Here is a 17,575-nt window from a genome sequence, read left to right as displayed (position 1 = left end):
GCCCCAAATCTGGCTCTGTGCTGACAGCTAAGAGCCTGGGGCCTGCTTCTGATTCTGTGTCTCCTCTCTGTCCCCTCCCCTGCTCATGCTCTGTCTTTCTTTCTCTCAAAAATAAACAAATATTAAAAAAAAATTTTTTTAAAGAGAAGGGAATCACCAGGTATTAAGCACCTAATAAATGTGAACCCATTAATAAGTGCTTGTTCTTTGCATCCTCACAACAATCTTGAGGTGGTAATTGAAATTAAGTATATAGAAACATCAGGTAATCACCATGAGGTTATTTTCCAAGAGTGAAATTATAAAAATTATAGTGTAACTGCTGAATCCAGGCATCTGCAGATGTGGTAAATAACAAAAGTTTTGAGAAAATTTAAAGGACACTGGACTCCAGTCAGGCTGTAAAGTGATCCAGGTTTGGGGGCATGAGACAACATGGTGTAGCTCAAAGAATAGGGTCTGTGTATTTGATGTGCCTGAATTCAGCATGATTCACTGAGCATTTACTGTGCTATGTGCTGGGAATACAACAGTGAGCAAGACAGACCTTTATAGAACTTGCAGACGAGGCAATTAAGGAGCATACGAGTGATTATTATGTAGAGATAAAGGTTACAAATAGGGGAAACACAGAATACTATGGAAGCACATAGGATGGCTCCTAATCCAGTCTAGGGGCTTAAGGGCTGCCTTCCTGAAGGAAATGTTGCACACAGAGGGCCCAGAACTGTGTGGTTAGAATACAGAATGAGGTTGTGTATATAGTAATGAGGTTGGAGACGGGGCAGAAGACAAGTGGCTTACAAGCCATATTAAGGAGTGTGAACTACAACCCAAAGGTATTGGATTTTAATGCAAGGGAAACCGAGGAAGAGCTTTAAGCAGCGAAGTAGAAAGGGTGGTGGTGATGCAACCTATTCCATTCTAGAAAAAAATCACTCTGGCTGCAATATTGTAGATTGGAAAATGGAAAGAATTAGAAATATGAACTTCAGATAAGTAGTTGTTAATCTACGATCATGATTACCCAAGATAATGGTGACCTGTACTCAGGTAGTGGCAATGGAGATAATAAAAGCGGATGGATTTGAGACAGAATACCATAACGGAAAGGGTAGGTAAAGGAGAAGATGTGGCCAGAGAAAAACCAGGAATATGCTGTCATGTGAGCCAAAATAAGAGTGATCCAAGGAGTGTCAGCAGTGTTAAATACCGCTTCCAGGTCAAGGGAGATAAAGACTGAAAGTATTTATAAGATTTATAATCAAGGAGGTCCTGGGTGACCTTGGTAAAAGCAACCTCAGTGGCTTGGAAGCAGAGGTGGGGCAGAAGTATTGGTATGCAAACAGGCAAATTTGCTGTGGAAGCCTAACCCTAGGAGTTGGGTCTAAGAGAATGGAGAAAGGTTTGTGGAGGAATGGTCCTAAAAGGAATACCAAGGACAAACAGGAGTTAGCCAGATGAAGAGGCAGAGAAGGAAAATCTAGGCAGAGAACGCCATGTGTCCAGAAGGGCTACATGTGCTACGTGTACTTTGGGGATACTAAATGTAACGGTGTGACTTCAGGCAGTTCCTTCACCTATTTCCTCATCTATAAAATTGGAATGATAATATTGATAGTATTTATCTCACAGGACTTAAAATCATTTTTAAATGTATTTTTTATTTTTATTTTTTAAAGTAGGCACCATGCCCAACATGGGGCTTGAACTCACGACCCTGAAATTAAGAGTCTCATGCTCTACCAACTGAGCCAGCCAGGCAGCCCGATCTCACAAGATTGTTGAAGTCTAAAATAATTTGTGTAGAATACCGGGTACACATTAGGGACTCAATCAATGATAGTTCACCGCCCACCCCCCCCATTAAAGCATCACCATGAAACAATACTTTCAGATTTTAAAAAATGAATTTAATCTCTCTCTAGAAACAGTGCACCCATTTTACAAATGTTCACATTTGGTTTTTCGTTCACCAAGATGATGTCAGTACAGCTAGTGAGATGCAGCACACCACCCTTTGCTTCTGGAACAGAAACCAGACTGCAAAGGGCACTGGGCACAGAAGCTAATGGGACTCGGAATGACAAGACAAAAAGAGCAGAAATGGTTAGTGTGACCCAACATTCTAACATGCCTGTTACATCAAATATGGTCATTCGAGGGTGGGGGGCGGGGGTGGGGGGGGAAGACAAACAACGATAATTCATTTGGGTACAATGTGATGCAATCTGCAAACCAGTACTTCACCCCCAAATTAACAACGGCTGTATAGAACAAAATGCTATTTTAAAACACATGGTTTGTACAGGTATGTTTTCTCTTGTAGTTTTTGTAAAAAAGTATCAAAACCTTCATGTCTTTAAATATATATATATATACATATACAGGTGGCTTTTTTAAAATTACTTTTTATAGCACAAAGTGTTTGCAAATGCAGAGGGTTTCTGCTGATTCTTGACTATGCACATGGTGCATAGCCTGAATGAACAGAGCTTCCTGATTTCTTATATTAACTGAAAATTTGAAGCTGTAATTCCTCCACCTCTAAGTTCTCTGTGTCCTGAAAATCCCCAATACCCTAAAAAATACAGCGTGAGAAGACTCCGATACTCTATCTTCATGCATTGATGGGAAAGGAAGTTATTTACTCTGAATGTTTAATTGCTAACTCATTTAAATTCTGTGAAATAAAGAGTGTGTGGCTGGAGTTAGGGAGAGGAGTGAGGCTCACATTCCTGTGCTCTCTCCCGACTCCCACCAGCGCCTGACTAGACAGTGCTTGGGGTTCCCTCTGCAGACTACACATCTCCAAAATTTCATTTTCTCACTGTTGAGAAAAATCTCAGAGGCTCTTGACAACATGGAATGCTTCTGTGACAATTCCATTGCCCTTATATTCAAAAAAAGTCAACTCGAACGTATGAAATGCAGTCACTATTTCCCTTTGGCCACTGGAAAGCTTGAGGCTAAAGACTGTCCTGTCGGCAAAGTGCTGGCGATGCATCCTGATGAATTTTCCATGATGCACTTGGTGCCTCGTACACAATAAATGTCTTAGAAATGTTTGCATAATTGAATCAGAAATTAAACATAAGTATTCTATAAAGTGCTTACGTTGAACCTGTCTTTCCATCCAGCCTCATTTCTTGCTAAGTCCCCCTTGAACCTTTTGCTCTTTATGATGAATTACATGCAGCTCTGTAAAGTCCCCGTGCTGTTTCATGCCCTTGTGTCTCCTCTGCCCGAAGCAGCCTGGACACCCCTATTTAGTTTTCAAGACTTAGCGCAAGGTCACTTCTACAATGCCCTTCTTGACCCCATTCCTCATCTCCTTGTGTAGAAGTGACCTCTCTCTCCTTTGTGCCTTAATAATACTCTGGAAAGAATCTATTCTTTTTGTTTCCGCATGACTTACTCTATTGTTACCGTGAACTCCTCCGTAAGGACAGAAAACATCTGCTTGACCTGTACATCTGCAGTGCCTGGCACTTAGTTGGTACCTAGCAAATGGTTTCAGTGAATGAATATACTGCAATCACAGAGAAAACTGGAAGGACCGATAGTACTTATTGCCATAAACTGAATTCCCATCTCATCTTGAGGTTAAAGGTCACGTCAACCTATTTTATAAATAATCATGCTATCAAGAGTAAATAAATAAAATTTTCGTTTTCTGTTTCTGGAAGGCTCTTTCTGCCAGTGTCTTCATAATTCCTCTGGAAAGATAGGCCATAAGATAGGTAGCAGGTTTGGTATAATATTCAGGCAGTTCAAAGTGGTCTCTTGGAGAAGGAAAAGGCCTGGGACCAGTTTCTTTTAAACAAAGAAGAAATTGTCTGATAAATCTTCTACCCGCCTGGCATTATCTCTAGGCTTCCTTCCAGCTCTAAAATCCAATGACTCTATGATCTGGGTATTGGCTGTAGATACATGGTAGCACTGGGGCAAAAGGCAACAGAAACGCAACTACACCTCAGAATGAGGCTCAGAAGCCTCCAAGACTAGAGAGGGAGGACGGACATGACCTCCTCAGACTTCATCTTATTGACTACCATCCCACACGTGAGGATTCTGCAACTTGTCTTCTGTAGGTTGCTCCCATGGGCGTCTCTTTCAAACTGCACTTGTAACATATTCAGGAAACATGGATGTCTCTGAGAAAGTTGTGTTTCGCCATCATTTTGAAGTCTCAGGCTGAGCCATCCTGACTTTTCTCATTTGTGTGTGTGTGTGTGAAGACCAGGCTCTGACTGAAACTACGCATCATTTCCCCAGGAAATTGTTTCTTTGGAGGCAGGCTATCGAACAAGTTGCTTGTTTTGTGTAAGTCTCAATATTTCTTGTCATTTTTATTCAGTCAAAAATAATTTTACTTTTCATTCTTGAAAGAGTAGTAGTGACTAATTAAGCTCCATAGGAGTTGGCCACCTGTTTTTAAAATCCTATTTGGTATTGGTCATTCTAGGTCCAGTGCCTCTCAATGAATATTTCAGGACTATCAACACATGCTTATCATGAGGAAATTGCTTGTTTATGCAGAGCATGGTGCCGACGCTCCAGAACACAGCTGTTTTTGTCAGAAGTTAGGAGACCGTGAGTGACGTGGAGAAAGGTCCTAGGAACAGGGTTCTAGAACTCCAGAGTGCCTGCCTGGAAATTTGAAGGGTATCACGCTGGTAAGACATCCAAACTTCACTGAGTTGGGGGCAGCTGGGGGTGGGTGGTGTCAGAATTTGCTTACGTGTCTTGTTCCTGGCTGTCTGGTGGGAGTGACGTGGCAGAACAGCAGAGTTAAAAGATCAGACCTTGGATAAGAGAGCCAGTGGGGACAGAATTCCTCTGGGACTATAGGATTATGTTTTCAATGGTAGACCCCGCAAAGAGAAAAGAGCATTTCTCCCGCCTCTCCCAAGGCCCAGGAAAAACAAAAGTGTCCATGATGAAAAAAAAAAAAATCTATACATATACCCAGAGTTTTTCCTTTTATTTACAAAGCAGTAAACCAAATCCCTGTTTGAACATATACATCCAATATACTATAATGTGGTGTATGCCATGTCTCCCTCAGTAGGACTTCAAGTTTGGCCACTTTCATCGATATGAACACATGATGGTAGCAAACCTATGTTGTATTCCCCACCTAAAGGAAATGGTAGAGAGTAAAGGAAGGGAGAAATAGAGATGTAACAAAACCTATTCCATTGTCCTTATCCTTGCTCACAGCATATCTCAGAGGCTGAGCATATCTCGGTGCCTGAACCAGTCTCTACAGTAAACTTGGGCTGTTCTAGAAATGCCTCCACTTAGCTCTCTACAAGTAAGGATGGCAGTAGGAGTGCTTCAGAGGAAACATAATGAAGTCAACCCAAGCATCCTGAAGGAAAATGCAGTTACTTGAAACGCTGAGCTTTACAACAAGGAGTAGCCGAGGTTCAGGCATGTTCTCATGTGAGCTCATGAGACCTCCTGGCGCCGTGCAAAGCCTGTGCACTGGCCTCAGTCACAGAAGAGAAAGCCCAAGTGGGAGTCACGGCAGCCACAGGTGAACTGCAAGGCCTTTCATGACTGACTGGGGTCCTAGAAATTGCCAGAGGTGGAAAAGATCTGCTTCTCCCACCACATGTTTGCCCAAACCATGGCATCTGTTTTTTGAGCCAAATTTCCAAAGGCTTCTCTGAAAACCACAGATACCCCTCTGTGGACTGTTTTACAATATACTTATCTTTAAGTACTTGAACAACAGCCACAGGTGCGCCTCTTCTCTACAGATTTCTCTCTCACACACACATACACATATAAACGTAAATGCACACAGAGTCTGTATGGTGGGCCAATCATACCAAAAATAAATACTCTCGTGCCTCTAAATTATTTATAGAACTAATCTTCTTTTTGAAATATGTTAATAAATAATCTAAATGGGGGAGGGAGTTGAAGTATTTTTTTCTTCTTCTTCGTCTTTTTTTTTTACTTATGTTGATGGATAGCCACAAAGCATAATCATTTTATATGCCAAAAAAAAAAAAAAAAAAATCAAACCCCAAACTCCAAAACCTAAAAAATCCCCCCCAAACCAAATACCCTCTGTAAATATAGTTTTAAAATGATGAGTAAGCTACTGGACCGTCAGCCCCATTTGGTTATGTACATCATGTTAGTCACTCAGCAGTAGCCATTCCATGAACTCCTCATGGGTAGTGCAACCAGTTAAAAAGTGTATAAAACATTATACATATAAAAACTCTCACATCCTTTGGATGTTTGCAGTTCATCATAACTTTGTGGTTACCTTTCTGCAACATAAATTAAAAAAAAATTACACATACACACACTCACTCACACAGACCCATATACAGAAAACCCTTTCATCCAGGCATACACCATCCAGAGAGTGTAGTGCATGGGACCGAATTCCATGAGGCACGAAGGGAGTGGTCCCATCCTCAGGGCAGTCCATCATCTTCAAGGCTTAATGCCACTCGCTGGGGAGACAGAGCAAAGAAATCACCATTAGACCCACAGGAGCTATTTATTGAGTGCCCACAAAGCACCAGACATTCTATTACTTTATAGGCATTAGCTCACATAATCTTCATACTACCCCAAGAGACAGGTTTGTCATATTTATTTTATAGATGAGGAAACTGAGACTCGATGAGCTTTAACAACATTTGTCCTGGATCACATAGCACGTGGGTGAACTAAAATTTGAACTCAGATCTGTGTGAATCCAGAGTTGTAGCTTTTGCCTCTTTGTAAAGGATCCCTGCAGAGATCTCAACTTCCTCAGTCCTTCCTTATAGGATTTTAGATTTGTTCAACTTCAGTGGCTTAGCTTTGGCAAATGTTTAATCCCAGGCCATTAGCCGCTTGTCTCTAGCTTGTGAGTCACAATTAGGAAGGCAATCTGTCGCACCCCTCCTGATTATACAGAATCAGAATGTGATACAAGTTGATTACATTCAATCCCTCTTTCCCTCAACCTTACTTTCTAGTCATTAGATAGACTAGACTTAGCTAGACTAGTCTAGCTAGACTTACCTGCCCACAAATGGCTGACTGTACTGGACTAAACCCATTAGCCCCTGAGGTGGTCTATTCCATTGGAACAGTGGACAGTGGACTTAACTTCTTTCCTATACTGACATGAAATCTGTTTCTTTAAATATTCTGATGTTCCCTGATTCTCTTAGACCCAGAGGGTTCTATACAGACAACCCTTGAAATATGAGGATAGTGTTTGAGTTCTCTTCCTTTCCTTCTGAGTGTTTTCTCCTCTGGGTTACACATCAAGCTTTCCCCAACTGGGCCTGATGTAATCCTGCTTGCCACTCTTCCATTTCCTGGATACACTCCTTGGGCAGACCCCAGTGTTTTGCTATCTTTCTCATAGCTAAGTGAATTTGGGCTAACCACTTCACCCCTCAGAGCCTTGGTTTTCTCATCTGTCAGATGGGAATAACAGGACTTACCACATAGAGTCGTTGAGAAAGCAGATGAGGTAATGTCTATAGAGTGCTTAATACAGTAACACACATGAGGTCTAGAGTATTCTAGACCAACTTGACCAGCAGAATAAAATAGAACCAGACTAGCATTTCCCATCTCTGGACAGCCTACAGACGATCAAAAGTGACCCCCCTGCCTTTCAGATCATCTTTGGGCTTTGCAAGAATACCATGGCCTTGCTCTACTAGCACTGACACTTGAGACTCTCTTCTGGTCCTGTTATCCTCCCACTCTCTCCAAGACAGATCTCTAGGCCAAAGGTAGGTCCCAGAAGTGATGGTGGAGTAAGACAAGGACAGGGGGGAGAACGGGTTGTTGAGGATACTGAACAAGATTCCAGGCCATCTGCCCCATGATGTAAGTGGAAAGAGCACCGACTTTTGTGTACATACAGACTGGAGTTTTTATCCTGGTCCTTCTGCTTCTTAGTTGTGACCCTAGGCCAGTTATTCAGATTCTCTGACTCTCAGTTTCCCCATCTGCAAAATGCAGCTAATCATATCAACTTTATAAAGTTACTGTGAAGACAATACAAGGAAGTGTATGTAAAACATAGAGTAGTGTCTGACACACAGGAGGTCTCACTAAATATCTCCTATTTCTCTGCAACTGGCAAGAGCTTATTCCTCAGGCCCTCGAGGCATCAGGAATAGCTCCTCCAGAGTGGTTATTTGTTCTACACATTTACTTTACGCGTGTAGAGTGCTTTATAACTCACAAAGCTCTCTCACGTGAGCTGTCTCACCCGAACACTATGAATTTAGGAGGCAGACAGAATGGGGGTTATCATTCCAATTTTACAAATAGAAGTGAGCAGAGAGAAGTGACTGAGACCACAAGGCTACAGAGCAGTGACACTGGGAGCCACCTCCTCAGGCTAAGCTCAACGCTTCGTCCACTGTGTCCCCCACCCCCGCCCAAGTCTTTAAAACTTGGTCAAACACCTGTTTGTGTGATTGGCCAAGGGGAAGGCTCAAGGCCATCTGCTGACCCTCCTCACTTGCTCAACTTCATTTCCCATGTCTCCCTTATGAATAATGTACAATGCACACTGCCCTGCCCCATACTTGATTTCTTCCACACACCCTTTCCTTGGTCAGCAACGAGCTCATCTTTCCTCTGCCCCGACACCCAGCTTACAATCTGCAGCCTTCCAGGACCAGAAAGCCGCCTGGGATTGGCTGCACCTGCCTAAGCTCACGCCCTCACTCACCAGCCCCTCAGACTCAAAGTGGCACTGCCCTACCTTGCACTTGACGACAGGCAGCTCGGAAAGAGGGTTCTTCGGGAGTTGGTGCAGCTGTGACCTTGGTTCCCCCGGCAAGACAAAAAGCTCCTTGAGGGCAGGGGCTGGGTCTTCCAGTTCTCTGGTCTCCCCAAGACAGGGCTCTGCCCACAGTGGGTGATCAAAGCTGCTGATCGCCTGACAGGGGGATGGACTGGATGACCTATGAGGTCACACTCAGCCCCCTGACTCTGCTATACAACCATGACATCTGCTCCAGACACTTTGCGGTCCTTGCTCCCCCAACAAGCCATGCCCTATTGTACCCCTCAGCGTTTGCACATGCTTCTTTCTGGAATGCCATTTTTCTCCTCCTTTCGCTGGATAATTGCTATTAACCTTTCAAGGACACAGTTCATCTGTCACAGCCTCTGTGAGGCATTCCCTGCCTGATCTCCCAAACTGAATGAATAGCTCCCCTGTTGGTGTTTCCATAGCATTTGTTCAGCAAATATGTACTGGGAGCCACCTAATTCTGTGCTAGGCACCAGGGAAACAGATTAATCAGACAATCCGGCCCTCAAGGAGTTCCCGGTCTAGTGGGGAGACCAATGTGCAAAAAGACAAGTTGACTACAGTGTGACAGGTGCTGTGATGGACAGAGGCTGTGGGAGAACAAAGAAACCAGGGAAAGCTTCCTGGAAGAGAGACTCCTGAGCTCCACCGTGGCATGACACACACAGCCGTACAATAATAAGTGACTCTCTCTCACCCCCCACCAGCAACTTGGAAGAGAGTAGGTTTCTTTCTTACTTGTGAACACGTCACATCCAGTGTGGTGCTTGGCTCATGGCCAGCATACAGTGTTTGCCGAAACAAATACATTTGAATTGCACGGCCACAGTTACCCTTCCAGGCCAAAGGTTCTGAAAATGTACTCAGCAGGAAGACATTTGGCTTCTTTACCCTAAGGAAGAGCCTCTAGCTACAAGGTGGCCCTTATACACTTCTACCCCAAACACCTGTCCCAGCATTTCTGTGTCCCCAGGGCCTAGAGGAGTGCCTGGCACATGGTAGGTTCTTGATAAAGTTGGAAGGAAGGAAGGAAGGAAGGAAGGAAGGAAGGAAGGAAGGAAGGAAGGAAAGGAAGGAAGGGGAGGAAGGAGGGGTGAGGAAGGGGGAAGAGAGGGAAGGATGTAAGGAAGGAAGGAATTCTTCCAGCAAGGGATACTTACTGCAGGATAGACATGGCCGATCTGAGCAGTCCTCCCTATGTGGAGCTCATCTTCTTCTTCTTCTTCTGTTGTTTTCCTGTACACTGGGTTGTCAAAATTCATGCTTTTGGTGTTCTTCCGCTTCCAGTTTCTCCAGATCAGGTAGCCACTCATGCACAGCAGGGCTATTACCGCTGGAGGAAGGGACACATTACACTGAACTTCCAGAGGCTCTAGCCCACTGCTCAGATGTCAGTACACTTCTCGCCGCCTCTCTAACTTTCCTGCCCCTTGTTCCTCAGGCTGTTGTGCTGTGTTCTTCTTCTGCTGCTTGGAAGCCCTTCTCCTATCTCTTCCTTTATTAACTGCTCATCCCTTGAGATCCAGCTCAAATGTGAAGTCTTCTCAACTTCTCAAGGAAGAGTCAGTTGCTCTCTCATGTGTGTTTCGAGCCTACGGTACTATACTTTATATACCTGTACCCCCAACTAGATTGCGCTCTTTTTGGGCAGGGACTGTGTCTTCTTTATCTCTCTATGCCTGGTGCCTTGCTCAGCAACATGTACTGATTGAATGAGTGAATTTCTTCACCACACCTTTGTCCTAATGCTGCTGCTTCCTTGGATTTCTCTGAGAAAACCATTCTCTCCTCCAATGGAGGGTGGATGGTGGGGGTGGGGTGTTTCTTCCCAAAGATGGGACTCTGCAAGAAGAGAAGCATCTCTAGAGGGGGACACAGCGGGAAAACACAAGCTCTGAGTTGGAACAGATGAATATATTAATGAGTAAAGGAGGAAGTTCTCAAACAGAGCTGGGCAAAACGGGCGCAAGCAGCTTCATAAGAGAGTAGACAATCACCATGAGCATTCAAGTGGAGGCTGATGACAACATCCATGACGCTAGAGAGGGGGGTTTTACTTCAGTTAGACTGTAATAATCAAGACCCATTAAAGATAGGAACAAGGCAAGGATACCTGTTACCATTGCTAGTATTTATTATTCCAGAGACCTATCTATGCAGTAAGAACAGATAAAGAATTGAAGGGTACACACAGGGGAAAGGGGGAATACCAAACTTATCAGTTTTGTATGCTTAGAAAATCTTAGAAAAGCAGATGAAAAACTATTATAAATAATTTTAGTTCATCAACAGTTCATATAAGGGGTGCTGGGGTGACTCAGTTAAACATCCAGCTCCTGGTTTTGGCTCAGGTCATGGTCTCATGTCTCATGGGATCAAACCCTGGGCTTGAGATTTTCTCTCTCTCTCTACCTCTCCCTCGCTCATGCTCTCTCTCTCTCAAAATGAATAAAGATTTTTTTTTTAATTTTTTTTTTTAACGTTTATTTATTTTTGAGACAGAGAGAGACAGAGCATGAATGGGGGAGGGTCAGAGAGAGGGAGACACAGAATCTGAAACAGGCTCCGGGCTCTGAGCTGTCAGCACAGGGGCCCGATGCGGGGCTCGAACTCATGGACCGCGAGATCGTGACCTGAGCCGAAGTCGGCCCTCAACCGACTGAGCCACCCAGGCGCCCCAAAGATTTTTAAAAAATTAACAAAAAGTCAATAGCTTTCTTATTAATTAGCAATAACCAATTCGAAAATGGAATGGAAGAAGAACAGAACACATTCACAGCAGCCCAACAAAAACCATAAAATACCTGGAATAACCTAGCAGGAAATGTGCAACTCCTATATGATCTACAAAATTTTATAAAAGGACACAAAAGACTCAAATAAATAGGGAGATGTGTTAAGTTCCTGGATGGGAAGCTTCAATATTGTAAAAACATGAATTCTCCCCATATCAATTTATATATCCAAAGCATATGATTCCACCATAGTTTTTATAAAGATGATTCTAAAGTTCATCTAGAAGAGAAGTTGGAAAAAACAGCTAAGAAAATATTGCAAGAATAATGATGCCCTATTAGAAGCTAAAGCACAGCACGGAGTTGTTCTTCTGGTATGAAGGAACAGAGAATAAAGAGGCTAGCAGCAGATCAAAGTCTAGAGAGCCATGTAGTTTAATATAAAGATGACAGTTCAAGTCAGAAGGATGAATTATTCAATAAGGGTCTTGGGAAAACTAAACAGGCCTATAGAAAAAAAAAAATAGTTCAGTCTCTACCTCACACCATACTCTATAATAAATTCCAAATAGATTGCTATCTAAATATAAAACAATGTTTAGCAGAAGAATGTATAGGGAGATATTTTAATAATTTATAGTGAGGCAGACCTTCCTATGTAAAACACAAAACCCGGAAGTCATAACACAAACGATGAACAGATCTGATACTTAAAATTTTTAAGTTTATGCATGGCAAAAGATACCATGAACACATTTATAAATCAAGAGGCAGTATGGGAGAAAATATTTGTCACATATATTACAAAGGTTTAATATTCATCATGTATAAATATTTCTACAAATAAGTAAGAATAAGAACCAGAACCAACAGAAAAACAAGACTGTGAATAAGCAATTCATTAAGGATGAAATATAAATGGCCATTAAGCTTATGAAAAGATACTCTACCTCATAGGGAAATATCAGGGAAAGAATATTCATCTTTAACCTCTCAGATGAGCAGAAATTAAAAATATTAATCATATCAGAGTGTATTGTATCAGGGAAGGCGCATATACAAGCCCTTCTATAGAACAGAATATGTCAGGAAAGGGCTTGATTTCTCTTTCACTAAGCGACGTTCAGAGTATTTTCCACTCACTCTACTCCAAATCGGCCTGAAGTAGTCTCTCCATCATCTTTAGTGTTGAAGACTTTCAAGGCCAATTCAAATGGCATCTTCTCCAGAAGGACCATCCCCTCTCCTCTGCCGGGCATCCCGCTTCTATTACAGCACATTGTGATACGTGTTAACACCTCTCTTGTATCACTTTTTATGACTAAGTCTGACTACAGACCGAAAGCTCTTAAAGTCTTTTTTATCTTTTTCTTCCCTGGGTCCTTGGCACTTGGCACAGTCCCTTGCCCAGAGTAGAAGTTTTTAAAACTTTCACTCACTAGCTCACCACCATACTGAGGACTCCCAGGATAAATGGGCAAAGTCCCTGTCCTTGAGGTGCTTGTGGGCAAGCCAGGGAGATCAACTTGCGAATGGACAGTTGCAATTCAAAGATCCCACCAAGAGATGAGACTGGTATAAGACACGGCATATTCAGGATGCTATGTGAACAGCGGGAGGCGAGAGAATAAATCGGCCTCCGTGGTTCTCCGTGAGGTTTAAATGTTATATTTTGGCCATATCGAACTTCTAGTTCCAAACCCACTCTCTCCCCTCCCCACGCTATTTCCCGGTGCTGGTTTTACTTCATGCTGTTATCACTGCTCAGGTTGCTCTGGATTCTTCTTCATTTGGCTGACTCAGCTCACATTATCATTTCCACTAGGAAACCTTCCCTACCGATTCCAAGTTAAGCACTTCTTCAGCACTTCCAATGGACCACATATGGCTTTGTTTTAGGACTTCCCCTGACATAATCAAAATTATCTGTTATGTGTATCTCTCCAACAAGACTAAACTTTTGGAGGACGAGAACCATGTTTTAGTCATTTTTAATCACCTTCCTTCCACCTCACAGAGGCTGGTACCTCGCAGCTGCTTGATAAAAGTTTGTTGAAAACCAAACAGAAAGAAAGCAAAATAGCATGATCTACTAAAGGAATGGCAAGCAGCTCTCCTCATTCATTCAACAAATACTTTATTTCCTACCACGTGCCAGCCACTGCGAGCAGCTGGGGAGAGTGGCGAGCAAGAGAAGCTCCAGCCCTGTCCCCATGGAGCCTATGGTCTGCCTTCACATGGCTGGCATGCAGAGTGTGAATAGTGGGGAGCAGGGGTGCACTGGGGGCTGCCTGGGGTCAGGTCCTGAGGGGCCTTGTGTGCCAAGCTAAGAAACTAAATTATAGGACTGGGAAGTGGGTGGGAAGGCTGCCGGGACAGAAAAAGTCAATGAGACAGGTCCGTGTGCTAAGTGCTTGGCCTTTCTAGTGCTTTTCCCCAGACCCCGAGCATCAGTTCTCTCTTTTCCACAGTAACTCGGGGCCACACTCACCCATGGGCACGATGATCCCAATGACAGCAGCAGTGACTGTTGAGCCCATCTTGCCACCTTCATTCCCATCTGCAAAACACAAATGTGCAGAACGATGCTCTGTCACCCAAGTCCTTGCTGGCCTCACGCTGTAAGAATTGCCCAACTGCTTCCTGCCCTCATTCCAAAGCGATGATCCTGGCTAATGCCGAACAATGCAGTCTTTCCAGATCCTATCAAAACTCCCTTGAGGTGAGCAGGACAGAGGTTATCTCCCTTTCACACATGGGGAAACAGAGTCTTACTGGGGTTCTAGGGACTCAAGAGAGAGTGACTGTCCAGCAGAGCTGGGACCCAAACCCAGGACTTGTGCCCCAAGTCTGTTACCCTTTCCACAGTATCACAGTATAGGAAGCTGGGGGGTGTGCCTGGCAGAGTGAGCACTTAGGTCTCCATGTTGCAGACTGACTGGGGCAACTGCCTTTGCCAGCCGGTATCTGTTCCTTGGTCTCTGTTGTTTCGGTGGTCTGTTTGTCCATCTGCATTGCCAGCTTATTTTCAATAAGGAATTAAATTGGGATGCGACATAACATAGTGGAATCAACAGCACAGACTCCTGGGTTTGGGCAGGTTACCTACTTGTGTGGGCAAGTTACCTACCTCCTCTGGATGCTGCGAAGATTAAGTGAGAGAATTCATGTAGAATCCTTACTTAGCACAATGCCTGGCACAGCCTTGCCTGGTTCAAAGTGGGTGGGGGGCGGGGTGGGGGGTGTTTCGAGGCCTAAATAAGGTATATAAAAGCACGTTCTAAACTGAAAAGGGCTAGAAAATGTACTGTATTTTTAAATTTTTTTTTACGTTTATTTATTTTTGGGACAGAGAGAGACAGAGCATGAACGGGGGAGGGGCAGAGAGAGAGGGAGACACAGAATTGGAAGCAGGCACCAGGCTCTGAGCCATCAGCCCAGAGCCCGACGCGGGGCTCGAACTCACGGACCGCGAGATCGTGACCTGAGCTGAAGTCGGACGCTCAACCGACTGAGCCACCCAGGCGCCCCTGTACTGTATTTTTAAAGTATGCTGTGCCATCTTTTCCACTCTTAAAACTGTCTTCATGATAACATCTCTATAGCACTTTTTAGTTTACAAAGCAGTTTTTTCGGATCCACTGACGGCCGTCTGAGGTGTGAAGAGGGCCTTCACCAGCTACACTCGCTCCAAGAGGGCAGACGATTGTTCCGGCAATGGCCCGGATGCCACCCTCGCAGCACACCCGTTTCTCCAAGTTACTCTAAGGCAACCTAAGTGTTACGGGGAGAAAAGAGGGGGTAGCACTGCTTGGAAGGGCTGCCACCCCCTTGCTGCACATGAGCAAGCGCCCGGCGGCCACAGCAAATCCAGAGCGGCGTGAAGCCAGTGGGGAGACTCTCTGCTCGGAGGCTGTGCCCCAGGTGACAGGAACTGGAATTCACCCAGGTGTCACGTGCCTCTCCAAACTTCAAGATGAGTGCTCTGCTCTGGAAACCCAGCTTCTGCTGGCAAAATGGGTCCGATGAGAAAGGTGCTGCCGAGCCGCCTGGCTTCCGGGCCACGTGTGGGATGAGAATTTAAAAGATGGTTTATCTTAAATGAACTCCCCCTGGCAGGTGACTCAATTAAAAAGGTATTTGCTGGCCAATGAGACAGAACATTTCTAGCAGTGACAATTACTGCTCCCAATGATTTAATAAGTGCTAAACTTACTTATTTTCATGCCAGGGTTTGGAAAGAGGCACAAGCAGGCCATAGTTATGGATATTACTATCTGGGGAACCTGCCGAGAGGGCTAAGAACCGAGACCAGAGCTTCTGAGGTTTCCAAATCTGGGGGACACCCCCTCATACACGTCAGTAACGCATGAAACACACACCCAGTGACAGAAGAGACTGTGTACGTGAGCACTTCTGTTTACACCGCCTTCTTTGTCTGTCCTAGTGGTCTTGTGAAGCATGTAGGGTAAGGGTAATTATTCTTCCCACTTTGTAGGTGAGGAAACTGAGGCTCAGAGATAGGAAGTGGCTTCTTGCAAGACCCTCTACAAGTTAGTGGCACCTAAGACTTTTAAATTGTAGGTGGGCACCTCCACCTGCTTCCTCAGCGAGGTCCAATATTCTGTTCTGATATGATCTCGTCTTCCCACATATCGCCCCATCATGAAAGAACACAGAACTCATTTACTTACAGTGCTGGGAGTGGTTGCTGGTCGCAGGGCTTGGGGTAGATGGTCTGATGCTTGGAGCCCTGGGGACACTAACTGAGCTGGGGACCACAGCTGCCAGGCTTGGTGTCTCTGTGCTGTGGTTCTGGGAGGTGAGGCTGTGGACGGTGGTCCCAGGGGCTCTTGCGGTGTCGGCTAGTGTCCTCGTTGTGGTAGGAGCTAACATCGTAGTTGAGGTAGATTGAGGTGCTGGAGGGGAAACACCGTGGAGGTCACTTGGACAGAGAGTTTTTGTTGCTTTATGTCTAACTTTTTGCCTCTATGAATTATACTTATGAACTCATCCTCATGGCTCAGCTCAAATGCCACTTCTGGGAAGCCTTCCCTAAACCTCCTGAATGGACTATGACCTTTTCTTTAGCTGAATCCCAAGCACTTTGGGTTTATACTGCACACTGATTTGATGAAGACAAGTCATTAAAGCAAGACTATAGAATTAGGTGTGGGAAGACCACTGTAAAAGATTGGGAGTAGGGGAAATCACACAAATCTACAAGGATCTTACATGCATATTATTACCCTGCTAGGTCGAAATTCTCACTCCACTTTAAACAAAGTGGAACATGGAAATCCCAAATGATGCAGCAGATTTATGTTCAAACAAAAGGCCTTGGCCCTGTGTCAACACTGAACGATGAATATAAACTTGTATGGTCAAAGTCATGACTATTAGTCTCAATCGTATCACAAAAGGGCTTCTTTTTGTGTTAAGTTCTAGGTGAGGAAGAGGCAAGCTCAGAGTCACCTGCATATAAACAGTAACTGAAGCCATAGGGGTCAAGGGTTCTTAATTTCAGGTCTTTAAGGGGTTCCAGAAACCCCCTGAAACTGAATTTAAAATGTCGTATGTATACGTGCATTTTTCTTGGAAGTAAGAGGAGAAAGCCTCAGACGGACCCTGGGGAAAACCAGCATACAAGGAAGGTAAAGAAGAGACAATAAGTAGCCAGAAAAGACAGAGGAAAACCAGGAGCATATGTCATCCCAGAAGCCCATGGAGGGTGTCAGCAGGAGGGGGTCTCGCACTGCCAGGGGCCAGCCCTCCTGGTAGGTCTGCTTACCTCGGTAGCACCTCTTCATGTCTGGGCCCAGCCACATTGTGTCAGGACAGGCACATGTGTACTTGGGAGAGGGGCTGGAGATCTGAGGAGCAGGAAGGCACAGGTACTCACAGCCTCCATTGGGCTGGGCACTCAGCTCACAGGCATCTGCAGCTAATGGCACAGAGACAGAGACAGAGTTGGAGCAAAGGTAAGGCATGCCAGTTCCTCCCTTCTCCTGAGGATGAGCCCCTTCCC

General features: G+C 44.5%; 1 protein-coding gene and 1 non-coding gene across 9 annotated transcripts in view; both read right to left on the bottom strand.

The window, feature by feature from the left end:
- Positions 1-1,691: 1,691 nt before the first annotated feature.
- Positions 1,692-1,764, bottom strand: TRNAK-CUU (transfer RNA lysine (anticodon CUU)). The gene has a single exon. It is a non-coding gene; the product is annotated as a tRNA-Lys (tRNA).
- A 127-nt stretch (positions 1,765-1,891) lies between these two features.
- LRP8 (LDL receptor related protein 8) overlaps positions 1,892-17,575 on the bottom strand; it is a 79,872-nt gene continuing 64,188 nt past the window's right edge. For 5 of the 8 annotated variants that reach the window (XM_053895138.1, XM_053895139.1, XM_053895140.1 and 2 more), the window contains 6 exons: positions 17,339-17,491; positions 16,242-16,466; positions 14,039-14,107; positions 9,973-10,145; positions 8,759-8,935; positions 1,892-6,485 (listed from right to left, as the gene is read on the bottom strand). In XM_053895138.1, coding sequence (XP_053751113.1) covers positions 6,447-6,485; positions 8,759-8,935; positions 9,973-10,145; positions 14,039-14,107; positions 16,242-16,466; positions 17,339-17,491 — 836 coding nt within the window. In that variant the 3' untranslated portion in view covers positions 1,892-6,446. The remainder of the gene's footprint in view (positions 6,486-8,758; positions 8,936-9,972; positions 10,146-14,038; positions 14,108-16,241; positions 16,467-17,338; positions 17,492-17,575) is intronic. The other 3 variants (XM_053895146.1, XM_053895151.1, XM_053895160.1) reach the window with 1 other exon arrangement.

Source organism: Panthera pardus, unplaced genomic scaffold, assembly GCF_024362965.1.
Source record: "Panthera pardus isolate Hobbes unplaced genomic scaffold, ASM2436296v1 HiC_scaffold_11, whole genome shotgun sequence".
In the NCBI taxonomy this organism is placed as follows: Eukaryota; Metazoa; Chordata; class Mammalia; order Carnivora; family Felidae; genus Panthera; species Panthera pardus.
Note: the sequence above shows the minus strand (reverse complement) of the source record. Positions and strands in the feature narration are given on the sequence as shown.